The 26441-nt window shown below is 42.2% G+C and overlaps 1 protein-coding gene and 1 pseudogene across 1 annotated transcript; both read left to right on the plus strand.

Moving 5' to 3' along the window:
• Window positions 1-181: 181 nt before the first annotated feature.
• LOC129854229 (prolyl 3-hydroxylase OGFOD1-like) lies at window positions 182-23017 on the plus strand (annotated as a pseudogene).
• Window positions 23018-23326: 309 nt separating this feature from the next.
• On the plus strand, window positions 23327-25213 carry LOC129852917 (tumor necrosis factor receptor type 1-associated DEATH domain protein). The gene is made up of 4 exons (XM_055918517.1): window positions 23327-23474; window positions 23861-24141; window positions 24310-24457; window positions 24915-25213. Exons 1-4 carry the CDS (start codon window positions 23327-23329, stop codon window positions 25211-25213), a joined length of 876 nt encoding a protein of 291 aa, XP_055774492.1.
• Window positions 25214-26441: the final 1228 nt, after the last annotated feature.

Genomic DNA, 26441 nt, shown 5'->3' on the forward strand with positions numbered 1-26441 from the left:
ATGGTGGCAAATGCTTTACTTTTAAACTCGGACAGGAAATATGCTAGTTCTAGCTCCCAAGAAACAAAGAGATCTGCTGTCATATATGACAATGAATATCGATGAACATCAAAGTGTACCCCCTACCCCTCGATTTTTAATCATTTTGAAAGAAAAGCGTTTGTGAGCCGGCTCTTTTAAGTGTAATGAGCCAAATTAACCGGTTCATCGAAAAGACTCGGAACCACTAACGTGCTGCTGCGTTTTTATGACGCAATTTAACCGCGACTCATTTATACTGAAATGAATTGTAAACGACAGCGAGGTGATAGCGAGAAAGGAAAGAAGAGAAAGAAACGTGAAAAGAGAGCAGAACTTTCTGCACTACTCGAGGACGAAGATGTGAAGAGGGGAGTGAAGGAAGCATGGTCGCAGCGAGCGCAGTACTCTCATGGTCAGCTACTTGCTACTAGCTACATGTGTTTACACCAAGCACATGCTTTGGCTAGTCTTGTTACATAGATGGTTATTTGATCGATACATTATTAGTCACTCTACATATCAATATTGTCAGTCAAGTGCAAAGCTTTAGTCACAACTTTGCTTTCATGACCACTGATCTGAAAACACTAAAAGATGTGGGTCAAACTACCTCAACCATTATCACTTTTTATTAAGTACATTTTTTTATTAGTATTTTCTAAGGGATACGCATGGTATACATCATCCAACGAAATGCTTACTTTCAGGTTCCTTCTAGACAATGCAACAAAAACACAAAGATACGATTACGAACTTAAAGTAAATGACACCGTAGTATATAACTTTTTAAGCTTAAGTATAATACAGGAAGGCACAATTTATAGCTAATATTTTCACGTGTATTGGGGAGGGGGCAGTGTATAAGCTGAGCAGTATAATAAGTGTGGTAGCAGCAGTTGTGATGTGTGTGTGTAGCATTCGGAAAGTATTCTGACCCCTAGACTTTTTCCACATTTTGTTACGTTACAGCCTTATTCCAAAATTGATGGGGGAAAAACGATTTAATCAATCTACACACAATACCCCATAATGACAAAGCAAAAACAGAATTTTATACATTTTTGCTAATGTATTAAAAATAATTAACTGAAATATCACATCTACATAAGTATTCATACTTGTTACTCAGTACTTTGTTGAAGCAACTTTGGCAGCGATTACAGCCTTGAGTCTTCTTGAGTATGACACTACAAGCTTGGCACACCCCTCTATTTGGGGAGTTTCTCCCATTCTTTTCTGCAGATCCTCTCAAGCTCTCAGGTTGGATGGAAAGCGTTGCTGCACAGCTATTTTCAGGTCTCTCCAGAGATGTTTGATCGGGTTCAAGTCCAGACTGGCTGGGCCACTCAAGGACATTCAGAGACTTGTCCCAAAGCCACTGCTGCGTTGTGCTTAGGGCCGTTGTCCTGTTCGAAGTCTGAGGTCCTGAGCGCTCTGGAGCAGGTTTTCATCAAGGATCTCTGTACTTAGCTCCATTCATCTTTCCCTCAATCCTGACTAGTCTCCCAGTCACTCCCGCTGAAAAACATCCCCACAGTAAGATGCTGCCACCATCATGCTTCACCGTAGGGATTGTACCAGGTTTCCTCCAGATGTGACCCTTGGCATTCAGGCCAAATTGTTAAATCTTGGTTTCATCAGACCAGAGAATCTTGTTTCTCATGGTCAGAGTCCTTAAGGTACAGAGGAACCATCAGGTTCTTGGTCACCTCCCTGACCAAGGCCCTTCTCTCCCGATTGCTCAGTTTGGCTGGGTGGCCAGCTTTAGTAAGTGTCTTGGTGGTTCCAAACTTCTTCCATTTTAGAATGATGGAGGCAACTGTGTTCTTGGGGACCTTCAATGCAGCAGACTTTTTTTGGTACCCTTCCTCAGATCTGTACCTGGACACAATCCTGTATCAGTGCTCTACGGACAATTCCTTCAACCTCATGACTTGGTTTTTGCTTTGACATGTACTGTCAACTCTGGGACCTTATATAGACCGGTGTGTGCCTTTCCAAATCATGTCCAATCAATTGAATTTATCACAGGGGGACTCCAACCAAGTTGTCGAAACATCTCAAGGATGATCAATGGAAACAAGCTGCACTTGAACTCAATTTCTAGTCTCATAGTAAAGGGTCTGAATAGTTATGTAAATAAGGCATTTCTGTTTATTTTTAATAAATTAGGAAACATTTCTAAAAACCTGTTTTCGCTTAAAAAAAATATCCATTTTAGAATAAGGCTGTAACGTAACCAAATGTGGGAAAAGTCAAGGGTTCTGAATACTGTATATGTGTATGTCTGTGTGGGTCTGTGCATGAGTGAGCGCATGTGTGCTATGATGCGGAGAATAAGAACAGTTCAAGTGTTCAGCAGTCAGATGGCTTGTAGATACAAACAAGCTCAGTGACCGTTTCTATCAGACCTCATGCTCCGATACCTTCTCCTTGTAGCTGGGGTGTGTGGGGTCCTTTATGATGCTGCGTGCCTTCCTCAGACACCCTTTCGGGTATATGTCCTGGATGGGTGGAAGCACAGTCCCAGTGATGTACTGGTCCATCTTCACCACCCGCTGGAGGGTCTTGCATTAGTGCACGGAGAAATTCTCATACTAGGCCGTGATGCAACTGGTCAGGACGCTCTTGATGGTGCAGCGGTAGTATTTGGAGAGGACCCTAAGCAGCATGCCACATTTCTTCAGCCTCCTAAGGAAGTAGAGACGCTGTTGCACCCTCTTGACAAGAGTGGTGGTGTTGTTGATCCATGACAAGTCCTCTGTGATGTGGATGCTGAGGAACTTAAAACTAGTGACACTCTCTACTGCAGTCCCATTGATGTGGCTCAGGGCATGTTCCCTCCTATGCTTCCTGAAGTCAATAATTTTGGGCTCCTGAGTGGCGCAGCGGTCTAAGGCACTGCATCAGTGCAAGTGGCATCACTATAGTACCTGGTTCCAATCCAGGCTGTATCACATCCGGCCGTGATTGGGAGTCCCGTAGGGTGGCGCGCAATTGGCCCAGCATCGTTCCTTTTTGGCCTGAGAAGGCCATCATTGTAAATAAGAATTTGTTCTTAACTGACTTGCCTGGTTAAATAAAAAAATAATAAACTCCTTTGTTTTGCTGACATTGAGGGAGAGGTTGTTGTCATGACACCACAATGCCAATTCACATACCTCCTCCCCATAGGCTGACTCGTCATTGTTTGTTATCAGGCCTGCAACCGTGGTGTCGTCAGCAAACTTGATGGAGTGCAAAGCCACGCAGTCCTGAGTGAACAGGGATTGCAGCAGAGGACCGAGGGCACACCTCTGTGGGGCCCCTGTGTTACGGGTCAGTGTGGAAGAGGTGTTGTTGCCAATCCTCACAGCCTGTGGTCTGCCCGTCAGGAGGTCCAGGATCCAGTTGCAAAGGGTGGTGTCCAGACCCAGGGCTCTGAGTTTGGTGTTGAGCTTTGAGGGAACAATAGTGTTGAATGCTGAACTGTAATCAATGAACAGCATTCTCACATAGGTGTTCCTCTTGTCCAGATGTGTGCATAGCGATGGAAATGGATTTGGATCTGTTGTAGCGGTAGGCAAATTGGAGTGGGTCCAGTCTGCCTGGCATGCTGGCCTTGGTGTGGGCCATGACCAGCCTCTCAAAGCACTTCATGATGACCGATGTGAGTGCGACGAGGCGATAGTCATTTGGGCATGTAATTTGGGCCACTGGGACGATGGTGGTCTCCTTAAAGCAGGTGGGGACTACAGCCTGGGTCAGGTTGAAGATGTCTGAGATGCCAGCTGGTCATAATTAGTGTTAAAACTTTTTTTTATATTGGTAGACCAGTCATTGAGTGATCCTCTTGTGTTCCTCTTAAGGGGGCTTGGAGCTGGACTGCCACCCTTTCCCTCACTGCATCATCAGGAACTTCATCCAGAGTGACAGATTTACAGAGAACCTACAGAGGGAGCTTCTAGACCTCAATTTCCATAAGAAGTCCAACGACCTGTACAAATTTAATCAGGTGAAAAAGAAAAACTGATAGGAATACAGTTTTGAAACAGGTTGCTTCTTGTTCATAATGTTTCTTTACTCTGCCTTTTGGAGTTATGACATTGGGAGTTATGATACTCATTGACAATTTCTCTTACAGTCAGACGACCTGAAAAAGAGAAAAGAGCCTCACATCACAGGCTTGAGGTAATTTGTATGTGTGTGTGTGAGAGCAATTTAGGGAGGTAGAGAGAACATGTTTGCTTTGTGTGTGTAGCAGACGGGGATCTGTAACTCATTCCTCAGCCTGAAATGTCTCCACTTGCGCATGCCTCCACAAGTGTCTCCATTTGGACGACTGAGTAAGCCGCTTCAGGATGGAGGTCACATGTGTTTGCGAGGCAGATGTCTTGAGTTCAAGTCTCGGTATGCACTGAATCAGGGGAAAGCGGTACTCACTAAGCAATCAGCGTGATGTTCTTTACATGTGCATTCTCTCAGTTTGGCTGTTTTTGAGCTTTGTGTGTGTTTTCAGGGCAGGACTATTTGGGCGGTTTCGATCCTGGCTGGGGGAAGTGTTGGGGGTAGAACTGGAGCCCACAGTGGAAACTTCCTGTGCCAAGTACCAATACACTGGTGAGTCACATGTTTTTACCTCTACTCTTCAAAAAAACAATGAGCAAGCCTTAATATTAGCATGCTCCTTCTAGAAAAGAGCAGAAGCACTGAGCTATCCCCACAAGATATCCTGTTCTACCCACTGCATAGTTAGTCTATATGGACATGCATATTTCTGGAATTAATTATGAAATATACATTATCTGTCTTTATCAATGCCCTCTCTATCTCTCTGTCGGTAGATGTTCTGTTGTGTCATGATGATGAGTTGGAGGGGAGGCGTGTTGCCTTCATCCTCTACCTTGTCCCTCCATGGGAGAGCAGCGATGGAGGAACACTGGATCTATTCAGCACAGATGGTAAGTATTGGTGTGTGTGTGTATTGGCGTGAGTGAAAAAATGTGTTTTAACTTATAATCTACTTTGTGCATAGATCACTTCCAGCCCCATAGTGTGGTGAAGTCTCTGGTGCCCAGCTGGAACACTCTGGTTGTCTTCGAGGTTTCACCCGTTTCCTTCCACCAGGTAGTTCTTCCTATACCACCGGATAACAACCACACATTTCACACCTCTCACCTGTCCAGGTAGCAGTAGTGCAATCTACGGATTGCTGTCTCTGTGTGTTTGTCCAGGTTGCAGAGGTGTTGTCAGAGGATAAGTGTCGTCTCTCTCTGAGTGGCTGGTTTCACGGGCCGTCTTTGGAGCGACCCCCTCGTCACACCGAGCCCCCCTTCCCAAGGAGCCCCCACCTTCCCAGAGATGTAAGTGTGTGTGTGTTCTGAAACAGTGAACTCACAGCCATAGAGCAAGGATGTGGTCACAAGGATGTGTGTGTGTGTGCATTTTACCTGAGTGTGTATTTTGTGTGTCTGTTCACAGGAGACACTGCTGCTAGAGTGGCTGAATCCACTGCATCTGGATGTTGACTACCAGTCACAGGTTCAGCAAGAGTTCGAGGACAGCTCTGAGATCCAGCTCAAGAATTTCCTCAAAGTAACAAAATTACTCTACCTCTTCATTTCTCCATATCTCTCCTGCTGCCTCTCTCCTGGTTGACAGTGTCTCTCTCTACAGGAGGAGAAGTTTAAGGAGGTGAGTGAAGCACTGCGATTGACTGACGTCCAGTGGACCAAGCAAGGTCCTCCCAACAGGAGGTGAGCCTGTCGAGTAATTTGTTTGTGTGAGTGAGAGAGAGAGATCCCGAACGTGTTATGATGGCTATAAATGTATATGATGTGTGTAAATATTTTTGTGTATGTCTGTGCAGATGTTATGAAGTGGCTTCGTTAAAGTCCTTCCCCCAGTGTGTGAGTGCATGCTGGGAGCTGTTGTGCTCGGAGGTGTTTTTCCTGCTTCTGTCCAACTTCACTGGCCTGAGACTGCCCTAGTGACGAAGACAAGGAGGAAGAGAATGACCAAGAAGATGAGGAAGAGAGAGTAGCCACAGGGTCATCTGGGTACACACCATCAGCTAATAAGAATAACAAAGGTGTGTTGCTTGTTTGTGTATGTACACTACCGGTCAAAAGTTTTCAATGGTTTTTCTTTATTTTTACTATTTTCTACATTGTAGAATAATAGTGAAGACGTCAAAACTATGAAATAACACATATGGAATCATGTAGTAACCAAAAAAGTGTTAAACAAATCAAAATATATTTTATATTTGAGATTCTTCAAATAGCCACCCTTTGCCTTGATGACAGCTTTGCACACTCTTGGCATTCTGCCAACCAGCTTCACCTGGAATGCTTTTCCAACAGTCTTGAAGGAGTTCCCACATAGGCTGAGCACTTGTTGGCTGCTTTTCCTTCACTCTGCGGTCCCACTTATCCCAAACCATCTCAATTGGGTTGAAGTCGGTGGATTGTGGAGGCCACATCATCTGATGCAGCACTCCATCACTCCTTCTTGGTAAACTAGCCCTTACACACCCTGGAGGTGTGTTGGGTCATTGTCCTGTTGAAAAAAAAATGATAGTCCTACTAAGCCCAAACCAGATGGGATGGTGTATCGCTGCGGAATGCTGTGGTAGCCATGCTGGTTAAGTGAGCCTTGAATTCTATATAAATCACTGACAGTGTCACCAGCAAAGCACCCCCACACCATAACACCTCCTCCTCCATGCTTCACGGTGGGAACCACACATGCGGAGATCATCCGTTCACCTACTCTGCGTCTCACAAAAACACGGCAGTTGGAACCAAAAAGATCCAATTTGGACTCCAGATCAATGGACAAATTTCCACCGGTCTAATGTCCATTGCTCGTGTTTCTTGGCCCAAGCAAGTCTCTTCTTCTTATTGGTGTCCTTTAATAGTGGTTTCTTTGCAGCAATTTGACCATGGAGGCCTGATTCACACAGTCTCCTCTGAACAGTTGATGTTGAGATGTGTCTGTTACTTGAACTCTGTGAAGCATTTATTTGGGCTGCAATTTCTGAGGCTGGTAACTCTAATGTTCTTATCCTCTGCAGCAGAGGTAACTCTGGGCCTTCCATTCCTGTGGCAGTCCTCATGAGAGCCAGTTTCATCATAGCGCTTGATGGTTTTTGCGACTGCACTTGAAGAAACGTTCAAAGTTCTTGAAATTTTCTGTATGGACTGACCTTCATGTCTTAAAGTAATGATGGACTGTCGTTTCTCTTTGCTTATTTGAGCTGTTCTTGGCATAATATGGACTTCGTATTTTACCAAATAGGACTATCTTCTGTATACCCCCCTACCTTGTCACATCACAACTGATTGGCTCGAACATATTAAGAAGGAAAGAAATTCCACAAAGTAACTTTTAAGAAGGCACACCTGTTAATTGAAATGCATTCCAGGTGATTACCCCATGAAACTGGTTGAGAGAATACCAAGAGTGTACAAAGCTGTCATCAAGACAAAGGGTGGCTATTTGAAGAATCTCAGATATAAAATATATTTATATTTGTTTAACACTTTTTTGGTTACCACATGATTCCATATGTGTTATTTCATAGTTTTGATGTCTTCACTATTGTTCTACAATGTAGAAAATAGTACAAATAAAGAAAAACCATTGAATGAGTAGGTGTTCTAAAACTTTTGACCGGTAGTGTATGTGTGGGTTCGTGTGTGTGTTGACCCCTGTGTGTATCCTCAGATATGTGTGTTTGTGAGCCTTGACCTTTCTGTACTTCCTCGGGACTGAATATGCCTTTGTAAGTATGTGTTGACCCCTCTGTGTGTATTCTCAAGAGCTGAGCACTCCGGTGTGTGTTGGAGAACTGCGTCGCTGGGCTCACGGGGACTACACACTACTGCACGATGGAGACGCATCAAGAGCAGAGTACGGCCTTGACCTACTGCTGCCCCTGAGCTGTCCTGGTCAGTCACACACAAGCTTAATTACACTCACACGCTTTATCACACTCACACGCTTAATCAGACACTCATGCCTAATCACACAGACACACAATGTAGGTTAGAATCATAGTTTGGGAACTATTTTAAAAATTGTAAGTGTGAATGTTATCATACACAATATCAAATCCAAAGTGTGATAACTGTCTTTTTATTTTTCAGACTGGCAGACCGAGTTTGGGGGCTTCACCTCTTATGTTGCTAATGAAGAGGATGAGGAGGTGAGTGATGTCACTGTTCAAATGGCAACTGATCAACTCGATTCCTGTGATTGTCATGGTTGTCATTTCTCATCGGTGTCCTCCTGTCCGCAGCTCCTGATGGTGTATCCAGAGGAGAACTCCCTGGCTCTTGTCTACAGGGACAAAGATTCTCTCAAATTTGTCAAACATATCAATCACAGAAGCTCCACCCTACCTATTGGTGATTATTGTAGGAGAGCAGTTTATGACTTCTCCTTTGTGTATTATGAATGAGTTTTTGTGTGTATGTGTTGAGGTGTATGTGTTTGTAATATAACATCACTGTCGGTCTACTCTAAAGCCTCATGATGTCATGTGTTCTTCATTAAAGTGAACAGACAGGGATACCCTGTTACTATAGTTATCTGGTTTTGGTCGGCAGCCACAGAGTAACCTTTTTTTTTTTTATGTCTACAGTGACAGCACTTGGTAGTATTTTGTGTTCATTATCGTGTGCCGTTGTTGTGGCCCTATATGGCTGAGTTGGTAGGTCATGGCGTTAGCAACGCCAGGGTTGTGGGTTTGTTTCCCGGGGCTACCCAGACGTGAAATATATGCACACATGACTGCAAGTCGCGTTGGATAAAAGCATCTGCTAAATGGAATATAATAATAATATTATTATATATTGCTAGTTTATTTGTGTGTCTGTAGTATGTGTTCAAACTATCTTACAGTATTCATGCTGTCACTGTAAATATGAATCTGTCTGCAAGGAAAGTAAACTACAGAGCAGTGATTGAACATTAGAGAACCAAATCCACACACACTTGCACAACCACCACTCCGATGTTAAATTCTTCACTTGGATATCAAACTGAATAACAAATGAGTAATAACAGCTAGATGTTTGACAGACCTATGATTTCACTCATCTTTTTAAATGTATTTTTATTGACCCATCCCCTCTTCTTACAGCATTTGTTGTTATATTTACGTATGACTCATATTTTACATACATGGCACTTTTTTTACACAGTAGTTACATAGCAAAATGTAGTTATTTAAATATATTGCATAGTACTTAAACACATCGGTATACATTATTTCGTTTTTAGTCACCTTATTGAAAATATTGAAACAATGGTTGCAGTCTGACTGTTACATTTCGATAAAGGATGGAGCTACATATTGTAACTATAGATTGTTACACCAGATATTGTGATTTAACCAGATGCTTTTGGTATCCATTACTGGGAGTTACAGGTTGGGTACTGTTTGGTGTAGCTTAGATAATTTTCGAGCAACTTTAACTTGGTGACACTATCTTCGTTCTCGATTCGGACAAACGTATCTTCTAAAATGTCTGTGTCCAATTGCAAGTGGTGCGAAAATGCTCCATTATTAAAATAAATGTTTTGCTACATTAAGTAATCTAACGATGTATACGTCGCCGTCTTGTCTATTTCAAATATTGACATGACAACTAGGAAACTGGGAAATTTTCTACGAATTGGCAAATCGGAAATGTATGAGTTTCCTAATTCCAACTAGCATGTGAAAGCGGCATAATCTCTCTTGGACAGATGAAACGGCGAGAAATTGTCAAGGCTCACATAGAATGTTGTTATTACTAGCAGCGGTAGTTCCTGATGTTAGGTTTTCATCATTGATTATTTGGACGAATCAAGATTGGGCGAAGGCGGTGCTTGAACTGGTGCGGTTATTTTCAAGCCAGCGTGGACGATAAACGGTTTTCACTGGATTCCACAACCACAAAGTAAAAATTGTCTATATCATGAAAATTATTGAAAATAATTTGTTCCTTCCTTTGCACAAAGGTAATCACAATTGTTAATGGAACACCCCCAGCAGTGAAATAGAGAGAATGTGTTTGTGATGATTACAATCTTGCTGCTGTGATCAAAGAGGATACTTGGGGATGAACAGTTGTCTAACATGTTTAATGTGTGTGGGTGTTTGACAATAACACAGCACTACAGATATATTTCATCACTAGGGTTTATTAATCGATAGTGATATTTTAGCTTTGCACACTGTGAAGCGCTGGCATATCAGATTCTGAGAGAAGAAGAGAGGGCTCAAGTCTGTCTTGACTTCACCTGTCCGAATTTTCTTGGAAGGGGCTCTCTGATTAATAGTGAGGCCATTTCCTGTCATGCCTAGATAAGACCGACAGTTTACTTTCAGACCTTATGTGGGTCTTGCTCACGTCATTTTAGTTTTTTATGTGAATCTTTTCTATTCTGTTTATAGGCTCCATCTGGCCTGTTTTTGTCCCCAAGCAGTTGCCATAGTTTCAGTCTGTAACATAGGTATTTCCTTTGAAAGTGAACATGTATTTCTTTGTTAATAAATGTGGCCTATCTTCTCTGAAATAATCACTTGTCTGACAATTTGGATGTGCACGTAAGGAACCCCCCATACATTCAAATGGCTCAGTGATTACTTCGAGGAAGGAATATACATGTTAACAACATTTAAACCAGGCAAATGAATAACATCACCCATGGCCCTGGTTCCAAAAACATGAAATAACAGTACCTATATCTATATAGGCCTAAACAAAATAACCTGTTTCTTATTTGGTAAATTGCTTCTCAGTCAATTCATTTTGCCTTTAGTGTCATGTTCAGTGGGTACATGCAATTATATAATTTCAACATTGTCGTTGGCTACACAGTTGCAAGCAAATGGCTACAGCAGTAAAGGATCAGTTCCGACAAATATTTCCTTCCAGTCAAGCAACAAAAACAGTCAACTACTTCCTTCCTGTAAAGATACGTGATTCTAACCAATAGGGAAGCGGCATGTTCTTTCTCACCAATCGCAGTGCCTCAGGTTTCCCTGTAACCAATTGCCTGTCGGGAAATTATTACTGTATCTGTGTGTTTTCCTGTGGTCAGGTCGTGTTGCCGTCCTTACAACGTTTTTTTCTTTTAAGGTAAGTTAACAATACAATTATGATTTTACTTTAAACCCAAAACGAAATTATAGTCTATACAACAGTTAATGCCACAAATGACAGTAAACAAATGCATAACAGTACGTCAATCATGAAAGAAAATGTATTCAAGTTGCTATGATTCCTTTCTATTGTTGATTAGGCTACTGTTTTGTAACAACTTCAATGTATGATTAAAACTTCACCACTAGTTATTTTTATTATTGAAGGTCAATAGGCGGTGTTTGGTGCAGCTTAATTTACTATAAAGTAGGTCTACTTTTCTAATTTCCTAAAAGTCTGAACCGCACTGTGTCCAACGTGGTCTCAGAGCATTTCGTATTATTCTGTACGTTAACGCCAGACATTTCATTAATTTAGTATGACATGTTACATTTCGTATGGGAAGTATTCATTTGTGGATGTCCATCATCCATTTCGTATGATATGTTACAAATTACTATTAATATGACATATTACAAATTTAAATTTGTACCATATTGTAATGAAACAGGCAGGGCGCAGGTCTCAAACCCTTGACCTTCTAGCCCGAAGTCCAGCGCGCTATTGACTGTGCCACAAAAGCATGCTCAAGCGGCAGAGTCGATATCCACGCTTATAAACTCAGGGTCGTTACAATATGTTACAAATTGTGATTGGTACAATATGTTCTGAATTTCCAAAACATATATGTTACACAATAAATTAAATGTTTAACATTAGCTAGCTCTAGGTGTTAAGGTTGAAAGTTAGGTTAAAGGGTTAGGGAAGAGTTTGTAGTTTGTTTATCCTACTTTTGTAGGATAAAGCAATCCTTCTGCCCCCCCCCGCCCCCCCCCTTAAAAGATTTAGATGCACTATTGTAAAGTGGCTGTTCCACTGGATGTCATTAGGTGAATGCACCAATTTGTAAGTCGCTCTGGATAAGAGCGTCTGCTAAATGACTTAAATGAAATGAATGAAATAAATTAAATAAATGAAGAGTTATGTTAGGGGAAGGGTTCGCTAAAAGTGTTAAGGTTAGGGGAAGTTACTAATTAGTTAAAATGCTAAAGTAGTCCGTGACGAGATTCGAACACATTCACATTATATTCCCACCCATCCACCCCGACCAACCACCCTCCTTTAGTTTTTCATTGGTTGAGGTTATTCATAGTGCAAGAAAGTGCATAAATGAAAAGGGAAAACAAAACACAAAAGTTTCAGCCTAAGCCATTCTCAGTGTAAATATACCTTTAATTTATTTGGGAACCATGATGTTCTAATAAACGTCTTTATTTTGCATTCAAGCCTCCGTTTTGGATTTATTCCTTTTTTCGACAGTGTGCGGGTCTCCATCTCTTTCACTATACCAAACGTAACATATCATATTGATTTGTGTGACCTAGATTTACATTTACTATGTTACGTCTAGTCTACGAGACCAGTCTGCTGTGTCATATTCTTGCCTCATAGCAGGAGAGAATGTAGTGAAATTCCTGTCATCATGTACATGTGACTCACGGGACTCGAGTTTTCACAGAACTGCATACCACACAGTGCTACCTGTCTTGTAGGCTCAGTAGTCTAAACCAATGATTTATATAAACCCTGGATTGCTGATGCTATGTATTGGCCAATGAAAGACTTTGAAGCCATATTGGCACTCTTCAGAAAAGCAGTAGTTCCATAGTTATAAATAGAATTCTTCAGTATTTCATTTAAATCTTTCAAGGACAAAATTACATGTATTTAAGTGTTTTGTTGCAGTGGGGACAGTGACATATTATACACATAAAATTATACTTTAAGGAAAATGTTTTTAAATATTTTCATTTTTTATTTGTATGCTTAGCTCACATAATATGATTCAAAAGTATGCATTAAGGTGTCTGTAATAGAATTAACGTGGCAAAAACAAATAAATGCGTTATAAAATATTCCAAAATATTTGTATCTTCAAAACAGCGCCCCCCTGTTAGTCATCTAGTGTGTATTTAAATCATTAGTCTAACCCGTCATAGAGCTTACCAGTTTGTAATAATAAACACCAAAAATAAGGTCGGAGGTAACACAGGCTTAAGAGAACTTATATATTTTGTTCTATATACTTATATGTACATATTCTCATTCACCCCTTTAGATTTGTGTGTATTAGGTAGTTGTTGGGGAATTGTTAGATAACTTGTTAAATGTGGGTATTAGGTAGTTGTTGGGAATAGTTAGATTACTTGTTAGATATTACTGCACTGTTGGAACTACAAGCACACGCATTTTGCTACACTCGCATTAACATCTGATAACCATGTGTATGTGACCAATAAAATTTGATTTGATTTATTCGTCAGTTAACATGACCTTTATGAATGTATTTGTTTATAATGTACATGATTCAAAATTCACAAAAAGTGAGATTATCTCATAGAATAAAATGTAAAAATCTTCTAAGCCTGTGTTTACCACAGGCCTTGTTTTCTGCGTTTATCTAAAAAAATATACTAAAACTAAATTTTCTCATAAGCTTTGCCCAATGAATCATTACTATTGCTCTCTATAGACTACAATATAAGTATTCACTACAAAAAATGAAACCGACCAATTCGACTTGTTTGGCAGTCTGTACCTTGTAGACTGATTTCTCGTTTTCATCCTAATCAAAAGAAGGGCATTCGCTGAATTGACCCAATGTCCAGGGAATCCTTTGTTTGGCACTTGGCAGGATGATTTTAGTCTTTGACGCTGCAGTGGTGGATGTTAAATGTTGCATTAATAAACTCTTGATGATGACATAATCCTCATACACTCTATGGCATTCTAGGCTACATCTGGTGAATTAATCCAGCACACTTTCAGTTTTAGTAATGTATGACACTACCGGTCTATGAATATAATGATGGCTTAAGATTACATGTAGGCCAGGCGTCCACAATTACATTCAGCCGTGGACCGATTTTTCCTTGAGCGGATGGTCGGGGGGCCGGAACGTAGTTATAAATAAATTGTACACTGCAAATTGACAGCAAGAATCCCAAACATAGTATTTGACAAAAAAATAATTTCAAACCTTGATTACAATAAGAAACGATCACATACCGTGCCTCCAGAGAGTATTCACACCCCCTTGATTTATTCTACATTTTGTTGTATTACAGCATGAATTCAAAATGTATTACATTTGGATTTTGTGTATTCAACCCCCTTTGTTATGGCAAGCCTTAATAAGTTTAAGAGTAAAAATGTGCATAACAAGCCACAGTAAATTGCATGGACTCACTCCATACAATAATAATTTAACATGATTTTTGAATGACTACCTCATCTATTTACCCCACACATATGGTGCCTTGGGAAAGTATTCAGACCCCTTGAATTTTTCCACATTTTGTTACGTTACAGCCTTATTCTAAAATTGATTAAATATTATACTTTTTTCAGCAATCTACACACAATACCCCATAATGACAAAGTGAAAAAAGGTTTGTAGAAATTTTTGCAAATGTATTAAAAATAAGAAACTGAAATACCTTATTTATACAAGTTTTCAGACCCTTTGCTATGAGACTCAAAATTGAGCTCAGGTGCATCCTGTTTCCATTGATCATCCTTGATGTTTCTACAACTTGATTGGAGTCCACCTGTGGTAAATTCAATTGATTGGACATGATTTGGAAAGGCACACACCTGTGTATATAAGGTCCCACAGTTGACAGTACATCTCAGAGCAAAAACCAAGCCATGAGGTCGAAGGAATTGTCCGTAGAGCTCCAAGACAGGATTGTGTCGAGGCACAGATCCGAGGAAGGGTACCAAAATATTTCTGCTGCATTGAAGGCCCCCAAGAACATAGTGGCCTCCATAGTTCTTAAACTGAGCAATCGGGGGAGAAGGGCCTTGGTCTGGGAGGTGACCAAGAACCCAATTGTCACTCTGTCAGAGCTCCAGAGTTCCTCTATGGAGATGGGAGAACCTTTCAGAAGAACAACCATCTCTGCAGCACTCCACCAATCAGGCCCTTATGGTAGAGTGGCCAGACAGAAGCCATTCCTCAGTAAAAAGCACATGACAGCCCGCTTGGAGTTTGCCAAGAGGCATCTAAAGACTCTCAGACCATGAGAAAGTAGATTCTCTGGTTTGATGAAACCAAGATTGAACTATTTTGCCTGAATGACAAGCGTCACGTCTGGAGGAAATCTGGCACCATCCCTACGGTGAAGCATGGTTGTGGCGGCATGCTGTGGGGATGTTTTTCAGCAGCAGGGACTGGGAGACTAGTCAGGAATCGAGGCAAAGATGAAAGGAGCAAAGTATAGAGAGATCCTCTTTGAAAACCTGCTCCAGAGAGCTCAGGATCTCAGACTGGGAGCGAAGGTTTACCTTCCAACAGGACAATAACCCTAAGCACACAGCCAAGACATCGCAAGAGTGGCTTTGGGGCAATCATTTTTTAGAATAAGGTTGTAACGTAACAATGTGGAAAAAGTCAAGGAGTCTGAATACTTTCCGAAGGCACTGTACAATTATCTGTAAGGTCTCTCAGAATTTCAAACACTAATTCAACCACAAAGGCAGGGAGGTTTTCCAATGCCTCGCAAAGAAGGGCACCTATTGGTTGAGAGATAGGTCAAAAGAAAAAATGCAGACATTGAATATCCCTTTGAACATGGTGAAGTTATTAATTACACTTTGGATTGTGTATCAATACACCCAGTCACAACAAAGATACAGGCGTCCTTCCTAACTCAGTTGCCATAGAAGAAGGAAACCGTTCAGGGGATTTCACCATGAGGCCACAATGGTAACTTTCAAAGAGTTACACAGTTTAATGGCTGTGATAGGAGAAAACTGAGGATGGATCAACAACATTGTAGTTACGCCACAATATAAGCCTAAATAGCAGAGTGAAAAGAAGGATGCCTGTACAGAATAAAAAATATTCCAAAACATGCATACCAATCTTCATATTTTCAACCATGGTGGTGGCTGCATCATATTATGGGTAAGGACTAGGGAGTTTTTTAGGATAAAAAGAAACAGAATGGAGCTAAGCAAAGGCCAAATCCTAGAGGAAAACCTGGTTCAGTCTGCTTTCCAACAGACACTGGGAGACGAATGTACCTTTCAGCAGGACAATAACCTAAAACACAAGGCCAAATATACACTGGAGTTGCTTACCAAGATGACATTGAATGTTCCTGAGTGGCCTGGTTACAGTTTTTACTTAAATCGGCTTGAAAATATATGGCAAGACTTGAAAATGTCTGTCTAGCAATGATCAACAACCAACTTGACAGACCTTGAAGAATAACAAAAATAATAACTCTTAGAGACTTACCCAGAAAGACTCACAGCTGTAATTGCTGCCAAAGGTGATTTTAATGTATTGACTCAAGGGTGTGAATACTTATGTAAATATGATATTTCTGTATTTAATTTTCAATAAATATACTAAAATGTCTTAAAAGATGTTTTCACTTTGTCATTATGGGGAATTGTGTGTAGATGGGTAAGAAAACATTTCTTTTAATCATTTTTGAATTCAGGCTGTAACGAAACAAAATGTGAAATAAGTCAAGGGGTATGAATACTTTCTGAAGGCACTGTATGTGCCTCTATTTATGCGTGGGAATACTTGGGAACAGATTTCCTAAATGAAAATCACTTTGAGATTTCCTGGTGATTTTATAGTCTTTTATCTTCCCCAATAGGCGGCAATTTAAAAATATAAATATTTTTCTCAGAAAACTTGGGCCAAATAAAATCACCCACAGGCCAAATTCGAAACCCTGAATTGTAGGCTAAGATATAGACACGTTAGTTCGATTTTTATATGTATTCTTTTGGGCTTAAAGTGAGTCTGGAAGGAGAGTTTACAGTAACCAGACACCAGGTATTCGTAGTTGTCCACATATTCTAAGTCAGAACCGTCCAGAGTAGTGATGCTAGACGGGCGGGCGGGTGCGGGCAGCAATTGGTTGAAGAGAATGCATTTAGTTTTACTTGCATTTCAGAGCAGTTGGAGGCCACAGAAGGAGTGCTGTATGGCATTGAAGCTCGTCTGGAGGTTTGTTAACACGGTGTCCAATGAAGGGCCAGAAGTATACAGAATGGTGTCGTCTGTGTAGAGATGGATCAGAGAATCACCAGCAGCAAGAGCGACATCACTGATGTATACAGAGAAGAGAGTCGGCCCGAGAATTGAACCCTGTGGCACCCCCATAGAGACTGCCAGAGGTCCGGACAACAGGCCCTCCAATTTGACACACTGAACTCTATCTGAGAAGTAGTTGGTGAAACAGGCGAGACAGTCATTTGAGAAACCAAGGCTATTGAGTCTGCTGATAATAATATGGTGATTGACATAGTCGAAAGCATTGGCCACGTCGATGAAGACGGCTGCACAGTATTATCTTTTATTGATGGCGGTTATGATATTGTTTAGGACCTTGAGCGTGTCTGAGGAAACCAGATTGCATAGCAGAGAACGTACGGTGGGATTCAAAATGGTCTGTAATCTGTTTGTTAACTTGGCTTTCGAAGACTTTAGAAAGGCAGGGTAGGATAGATATAGGTCTGTAACATTTTGGGCCTAGAGTGTCTCCCCCTTTGTGGGGGGGATGACCGCGGTATTTTTCCAATCTTTGGGGATTTCAGACGATACGAAAGAGAGGTTTGACAGGCTAGTAATAGGGGTTGCTTCAATTGCGACGGATAATTTTAGAAAGAGAGGGTACAGATTGTCTAGCCCAGCTGATTTGTAGGGGTCCAGATTTTGCAGCTCTTTCAGAACATCAGCTATCTGAATTTGGGTGAAGGAGAAGTGGGGGAGGCTTGGGCAAGTTGCTGTGGGGGGTGCTGAGCTGTTGACCGGGCTAGGGGAAGCCAGGTGGAAAGCATGGCCAGCCGTAGAAAAATGCTTATTGAAATTTTCGATTTTCGTAGATTTATCGGTGGTGACAGTATTTCCTAGCCTCAGTGCAGTGGGCAGCTGGGAGGAGGTGCTCTTTTTCTCCATGGACTTTATAGTGTCCCAGAACTTTTTGGAGTTTGTGCTACAGGATGCAAATTTATGTTTGAAAAAGCTAGCCTTTGCCATCCTAACTGCCTGTTCCTAACTATACATATGTAACAGTATAACTTTAGTCCGTCCCCTCGCGCGAACCAGGGACCCTCTGCACACATCAACAACAGTCACCCACGAAGCATCGTTACCCATCGCTCCACAAAGGCCGCGGCCCTTGCAGAGCAAGGGGAACCACTACTTCAAGGTTTCAGAGCAAGTGACGTCACCGACTGAAAGGCTGCTAGCGCGCACCACCGCTACCTAGCTAGCCATTTCACATCGGTTACATTCACCCTCCTTTCGACCTCCTCCTTTTCCGCAGCAACCAGTGATCCGGGTCAACAGCATCAATGTAACAATATAACTTTACGTCCGTCCCGGGCGCGAACCAGGGACCCTCTGCACACATCAACAACAGTCACCCACGAAGCGTCGTTACCCATCACTCCACAAAAGCCGCAGCCCTTGCAGAGCAAGGGGAACCACTACTTCAAGGTTTCAGAACAAGTGACGTCACCGACTGAAAGGCTGCTAGCGCGCACCACCGCTACCTAGCTAGCCATTTCACATCGGTTACACATACTATACATGCTATAGTATACACACTATACATACTATACACAGTATATATACTATACTATACGCACTATATATACTATACATACTATACATACTATACTATACACACTATACATATACTATACCTTACACAATTTACATACTATACTATACATACTATATATACTGTACTATACACACTGTATGATTTCAGTTTGTGAGTTTGTAATATGGGGATTGGAGTTATGTTTATTTTCCCATTATAAAGAAAAACTTTTATTAACAATGGCAACACAGCCATGTTGATCTGAGGCTTGCGGTTGGAAAACCACATTAGTGTCCGACTTACGGCTGTTGCAGATGCACATCTCCCAACTTCACTCCTCGACTTTAGTCTACAGTTGTTTGCTTTAGCCTTACAACTGAAACACACCCCATATCTTCTGAAAGTGACACAGTGCCTCCCTGTGAACTGAAGCTGAACTTTACTACAACATTATATTTCATCTTATTTAAGATAAGCAATGAAGAGGTGATAGAACTGACTAAATGAAATGAATCATAGAAGTCTTATAACCTATTCCATTCTACAGGTAAAAATGCTTGGCTCATGTCTGTTATTTCCATATAGGCTATGTAACTATTTAATCAGCTGTGTTTGCCTGGGATGGGGTGAAAGTGTGACTCCACTCCAGCCCACGAGGACTGGAGTTGCCCATCCCTGGCCTATGGGCTATGTACACTGCTCAAAAAAAATAAAGGGAACACTTAAACAACACAATGTAACTCCAAGTCAATCACACTTCTATGAAATCAAACTGTACACTTAGGAAGCAACACTGATCGACAATACATTTGACATGCTGTTGTGCAAATGGAATAGACAAAAGGTGGAAATTATAGGCAATTAGCAAGACACCCCCAAAAAAGGAGTGATTCTGCAGGTGGTGACCACAGACCACTTCTCAGTTCTAATTGCTCCACTGGCCTGCTGTTCTCATCTGTCGTCCTCCTCCTATCTGAAAGGCAGCAAGGTGCAGCATGTCATTAGTTCGTTTTGAAGGGTGACTGCACTTCCAGATTTGACCTTGTTATAGATTTGGTTCAATAAGAAATGCTAGTGGCCATGAATGAATTCTAATGTGAGTTGCTTTTGGGGTGTGGTTTGATGTGGGTGTATCGTGTGTATGTTCACAGGTGGAAAGAATTAGCCAAATTATATTGCCAATTAGCTTTAGCCGGCTGGTGTGTGACCTGACTTTGGATAGCTAATCTCCGGGGCTAGTTATGGACAGTAAATAAATGTGGGGCCGCACAGCCCTCCATGTGCTCGCCAGAGGTAGCCTGACTGCCATTAGGTACCGAGATGAGATCCTCAGACCCCTTGTGAGACCATTTGCTGACACATGCACATTTGTGGCCTGCTGGAGGTCATTTTGCAGGGCTCTGGCAGTGCACCTCCTTGCACAAAGGCGGAGGTAGCGGTCCTGCTGGTGGGTTGTTGCCCTCCTACGGCCTCCTCCACGTCTCCTGATGTACTGGTCTGTCTCCTGGTAGCACCTCCATGCTCTGGACAATACGCTGACAGACACAGCAAACATTTTTGCCACAGCTCGCATTGATGTGCCATCCTGGATGAACTGCACTACCTGAGCCACTTGTGTGGGTTGTAGACTCCGTCTCATGCTACCACCAGAGTGAGAGCACCGCCAGCATTCAAAAGTGACCAAAACATCAGCCAGGAAGCATAGGAACTGAGAAGTTGTCTGTGGTCACGACCTGCAGAATCACTCCTTTTTTGGGGGTGTCTTGCTAATTGCCTATAATTTCCACCTTTTGTCTATTCCATTTGCACAACAGCATTTGAAATTTTTTGTCAATCAGTGTTGCTTCCTAATTGGACAGTTTGATTTCACAGAAGTGTGATTGACTTGGAGTTACATTGTGTTGTTTAAGTGTTCCCTTTATTTTTTTGAGCAGTGTAGTTTCTTATCTGTCATGTTTGGAGTTGTGCTGTGCTGTTATGCGGACACTTGCATTTTTATTTACAGTTGCCCGGTCATAACTTTAAACTAACTTTAAATAGCAACTGCCCATAAGAATATATGAGTCAGAAACATTTACTCTACTGTCAAAATGAACTACAAATGTAAATAGGATAATTTTGGTCATAAAGTCAGTCTTGTCCAAAACTGAGTTTTGTGAGACTTGTGGTTGTGACTGCATCACAATGTAAATTAAGGTTGGGTTTGTTTCAATCCTGCCCACAGCTGGCAGGACACAAGTAAAAATCAATTCTGAGTGCACCTGCATGCGACCCGATCATAATGCCTGTGGTAAATTCAGTTTGACTTTGGATATGGCTCTGTAAATTACACAATGTACATGGGACAATATGTTAAAATTCCAATAGCTCCAAATTTCAAACCTCAAACCAACTATAAATTATAGAAATTCAAATACAAATGTTAAAAGCATTCCATGAGAATACTAAAAGTTCTTGTTTTAGATTTTAGGCATGAAAATATTCTCTCATTTACGTTGTGTCATTTATTTACTGTCCATAACTAGCCCCGGAGATAAGCTATCCAAAGTCAGGTCACACACCAGCCGGCTAAAGCTAATTGGCAATATAATTTGGCTAATTCTTTCCACCTGTGAACATACACACGATACACCCACATCAAACCACACCCCAAAAGCAACTCACATTTGAATTCAGTCATGGCCACTAGCATTTCTTATTGAACCAAATCTAAAACAAGGCCAAATCAGGAAGTGCAGTCACCCTTCAAAACGAACTAATGACATGCTGCACCTTGCTACCTTTCAGATAGGAGGAGGACGACAGATGAGAACAGCAGGCCAGTGGAGCAATTAGAACAGCAGCAGCCAGTGGCAAATGGTAGGGAAGAGGATGATTTAGGTGACCTGGTCACAGGCCCAAAACAAGTTAAGCTACCCCAGTATCCCCTTGACCGTTTTGGATTGCAAAACTAAAGAAACACACCAAACAAGACACAGAGACAGCAACAGAAAAGTAGATGGTGCAGAGAGACACCAGACAAGACACAGAGACAGCAACAGAAGAATAGGATATGATGAAGAGAGACACCAGAAGAACAGAACAGGCCATAACAGAAGAGGATAGACAAGGGAGATGGTAACAAACAAGACACAGACAGCAACAGACAAGAGACATAGAAAGTAACAGAAGAGGGCAGGTGGATTGAGCACACAGTAGACTGTATCACTTCAAGCTGCTCTAAAGAATCTAATTGGTTTTATTTATTTGCACAAATGATAAGAAGTGAAATACAGACAGTGAAAAAATAAAACATGGCTTACAAAGAATTTGCGGGTAAGGTGAAAAGTCCTGTGAAATTACTATTAAAATAATTGTTTACTTTAACACTTTTTACAACCAGGACAGGATAAGAGAGGAGGGTAGACAAAAGACAGCAACATAGAATACTAAGAAACAGCAACAGACGACACATAGAAAGTGATGGAGAGAGCTAGAGGAGGGGTGAGCACACAGTAGACTATCACTTAAAGCTTCCCTATGGATTATAATGAATGCAGTGTGTGTGTGTGTGTGTGTGTGTGTGCGTGTGCGTGTGCGTGTGCGTGTGCGTGTGCGTGTGCGTGTGTGTGAGTGAGATAGAAAAAGTGTTTGGGTACTGTGGGACTTTAGTCAGTTTTGTCTTAGTGGTTTTTGGCAATACACTGTAGATGTATGTGTTCCAGAGTAGAGAGACCCTGTGGCAGGTGGGAAGGTGCAAGTTACCAGAAAAATATAGATTCTCTCAATGTTCTAATCTCTCAATATTAATCTCAAAGTGCACCAAATTAATGCATTTAGCTGTTCAAATTCCTTAGATTTTTGCTGGGGGATAATGCCCCTGGACCCCCCTACTGGCTTTGGGCTAAGCCCCTAATGTCTTCAAATCCTAGAAACGCCCCTGGGTAGTAAAGGGACATTAAATAGTAAATTCATGTAATGACATATAGGGGATAAGATAAGAATAGTGGAGTGAGATAATATAACGTGAGGGGTTGCATTGTATTGTGACTGCATCTGGATCCTAAATCTTTTTAATACCAGGATGGATTTGATTGATGTGTCTTGGCCTTTGAACTCAGACTGTTGATTGCCTGAGTAATATATCTGTTCTATCTCTGCAGGAAGGAAGAGGCTTGAAGGGAACACAGAAGAAGCTTGTGACAGCTGAGGTCAGATGACGGGAATGCTCAAACAATGGACATAATGGATGAAAAGGTACTGTATGTTTAGTTGAGAGAGGAGGTGTGATATGTATGAGAGGGAAAAGGGGAACGAGGCAGGGACAGAGACAGTTCCCATTAACTATTTATAGGACAACATGCATGTCTGTTTCTGTTAGTGCGCGTGCGTGCGATAATGTCAAGTGGGGAGTGTGTGTGTACTGTGTATGTAAGAATGTAGCTGTAAGTACAAGCTCCTGTGCTGTACAAAATTCAGCATAATGTCTGAATAGTAGCATACAGAACAGAGACATTATGAACTTTAATCTTGTATGGGATGTTGTACCATATGATATGTTAGAAAATGGTGGCACTGAGTGTGGAGGTTGGCCCGTGGACAGGATGTGCGGTTCTCTTCCTGCGCTCCTGTCCCGCAGTGAACCTGCTCTCTCTCTACAAAGACCAGCAGGGCAAGTTCAGCGTCTTCAAAGTCCTCAAGCTGACACTCACAGGTGAGCCACATCAGGCCATCCGGTCTCCAGCTAGCGTAGGGAGCATGCTGAGCATTGGGTGAGGCAGATGTATTATTGATAGAAAGAAAGGCTTAGCTTGGTGGTCATGGGGAGTGAAAAAGGGCTGGTGTTGCAGTGTGACCTGCTTATCTACTGAGGGGATGAATATAGTTAAAAGCTTATGAAAAACTGCTGTCAGATAAACGCTGGGAGATCTTTTAGGAAGTCATAACACGGTTGAGCTCAGAGCTCTGCCTGGACCAGAGTAGTGGAGGGAGACAGTCAGGTTATATTTATTTTATGGTCACAGTGAAAAATGTTACAATTGTGCCAGTGATTCGCTATGGTTACCTCTAACCTTTGACCTTACCTGGCCTGTGTCCCAGACTCAGCTGGGGGGCTGGAGGGGTACGAGATCCTGAAGCTGCACGATGCAGATCCTCTGCTGGGTGTGGAGGTGAAGTTTGTGGATGTGGCGGCGTGCCACAGGTTCCTGCAGAGCTATGGCTCCGGTGCTGTACAACAGTCCCTCTCCCAGCACACCTGCCGCCTCCTCAACATCCCACAGGAGCTTTCCTTGGAAACCCAGCTCAAAGCCGGGACACACACTTTGGACTTTTGTCTGGACGACCTGGAGCTCTGTCTGCAGCACATCCACAAGTCACAGGTAATATACTATATACCGGTTATAATCAATATATAGTGGTGTTGTTACTGGTAATATATGATTAACAGATCACAAGCAATACTTCACCAATCTATACCTGACAGGTGCTCTGCTGTGCCTTATGACTCACTATGAGGTGTTCTAAAAGTTGATGTCACTTCCTGTCAGCCGGAGCGCCTACGGGATGATGAGATTGCTGAGCTGGACCAGCAGCTGCAGAGCCAGGCCTTGGGTCATATCCCCCAGCCACCCACACTCACACAGGAAGAGCCCCCCGTGCCCAGCAACTGTTTCCTGTTCCAGAAGAGGGTGTTTGGTGAGTTGGCTCTGGCTTCCATGGCTGCTTCTTATCATCAGTGGGGGTTCAGCAGGGAGCTGTCCCCTGGGTCCTCTACATTCATACACTGGCATAGAAGAGTGTTTCTCACCTCTCGGTCAGTAGACCACCACTGGTCTATGGAAGGTTATTGACCTGTGCCTGAAATAGTTTGATGACACTTTTAGTCGGCTCAAGTGCTAGTTTTAATCTAAGTGGTCCTTTGAGGAAGAGGACCATTATAGCTTGCCCAATCTCTGGTATAGAGGACACTCATTATGGGTCATCTACTAAACCCGGACGGCAGGGTAGCCTAGAGATTGGAGAGGAGGGCCAGTAGCTGGAAGGTTGCTGTTGTATTTTACTTACTTACACCACGTCTTACATGCAGAAACATATATAGACTCTGGATACATGTCTCTAACAACCCCTCCCACTCTGTCTCCTGACCTATCAGAGGACCGCATGCTGGTGGCGGGGGACCTGCAGCGGTTCTCCAACGGCATTGGGCGGGACTGGAGGAAAGTGGGGCGGGCCTTGGGCAAGAACTGCCGTGCGCTGAAGGGGCCGGCCATAGACAACTTGGCCTACGAGTATGAGAGGGAGGGGCTGTACGAGCAGGCCTATCAGCTGCTGAGCCGCTTCATCCAGGCGGAGGGGAGGGCGGCACGACTGGGCCGGCTGGTCAGAGCACTGGAAGACAGCAAGCTCACCAGCCTGGCTGAGAACATTTTGGACATCCAGGCCCGGGAGTGACACTGTCTGTCACACTGTCTGGGGGTGTGTGTTGGTCTGTGTGTGTGCATCTGTGTCTGTGTGAAAGAGTGGTAACGTGTGGGTGGCATTGTTTGTGTGAGCGCAAACGTGTATGCACTAACTTACCTAGGTGCTACCATGTGTCAGTTCTGTGTGAGCTTCGTGTCTGTGAGCTTGATTGTATGTTTTTTTATTTGAGTAAAAATGTCTTGTGTTACAAAACCAATAGTTCTCATAATTGCCATGTCACGTCATTGTTGTCTCTAGTTGGAGAGCAAACTGAAATCACTGCGGGCCTTTTCTTCTTCCGCTTTAAACCCAACCCCCTTTCTCCACCACAGACTGGACCATTGATGTATTTGATCATTCTACCAATAACCTAGATTGATATTGAACAATTTGCAATGGGATTGTGGAATATTTGTTTTCCGAATTCCAAAGAAAGTGTTGGATTTATAAAAATGAATTGCCCATTGCTTTCATTCACGTTGAAAGTTGTATTTCACTTCCACAATCCAATATCCTGATAAAACTTTTTACTATGGATTACGTAGAATCTTTAGGAAACCCTTTGATCCTGCTTTCTGAAATACCCTACAGTCTATTGAAATACCACCCAGGTAAAAAAGATGTGTCAACTTTGGGAAATGGGCAATGTCTAATCCATGTACACACACATATAGTAAATGTTTTACGATCCTTGTGGAGACCTAAAATGTATTTCCATTCAAAATCCTATTTTCCCTAACCCCTAAACCTAAATTCTAACGCTAATTGTAACCCTAAACCTAACCCCTACGTTTAAAACAGCCTTTGTCCACATGGGGACCTGGGAGATATTCCCACAAGGGAAATTTTTCCTTGTTTTGCTATCCTTGTGGGGACTTTTGGGGATTTTCGGTAGCCACGAGGATAGTAATACGAGCCCACACACACACTGTGACACATTTTGTGTTGTTTTGGCTCTGTTCTCCAGCACTTTGGATGTAGGTTAAACCTAAGGTGCAAACTGTCAGCTTTAATTTTAGGGGACCAAAATGATTGGGACAAATTCACTTACGTGTATTAAAGTAGTCAAAAGTTTAGTATAGGTCCCATATTCCTAGCACACAATGATTACATCAAGCTTGTGACTACAAACTTGTTGGATGCATTTGTGTGTCTTATGTTGCTTACATGTATGCATTGGTGAGTGTGTGTGTGTATGTTTATGTCTGCAGTGCAGTAT

This window comes from Salvelinus fontinalis, chromosome 4 (assembly GCF_029448725.1).
Source record: "Salvelinus fontinalis isolate EN_2023a chromosome 4, ASM2944872v1, whole genome shotgun sequence".
Lineage (NCBI taxonomy): Eukaryota > Metazoa > Chordata > Actinopteri > Salmoniformes > Salmonidae > Salvelinus > Salvelinus fontinalis.

What these genes read in the sequence shown, in the direction of transcription:
- LOC129852917 (XM_055918517.1), top strand. Translation starts at nt 23,327, where the DNA reads ATGGTGGCACTGAGTGTGGAGGTTGGCCCGTGGACAGGATGTGCGGTT. An exon ending in CCTCAAGCTGACACTCACAG is followed by an intron (nt 23,475 to 23,860) that starts GTGAGCCACATC and finishes CCTGTGTCCCAG; the next exon opens with ACTCAGCTGGGGGGCTGGAG. An exon ending in GTTCCAGAAGAGGGTGTTTG is followed by an intron (nt 24,458 to 24,914) that starts GTGAGTTGGCTC and finishes CTGACCTATCAG; the next exon opens with AGGACCGCATGCTGGTGGCG.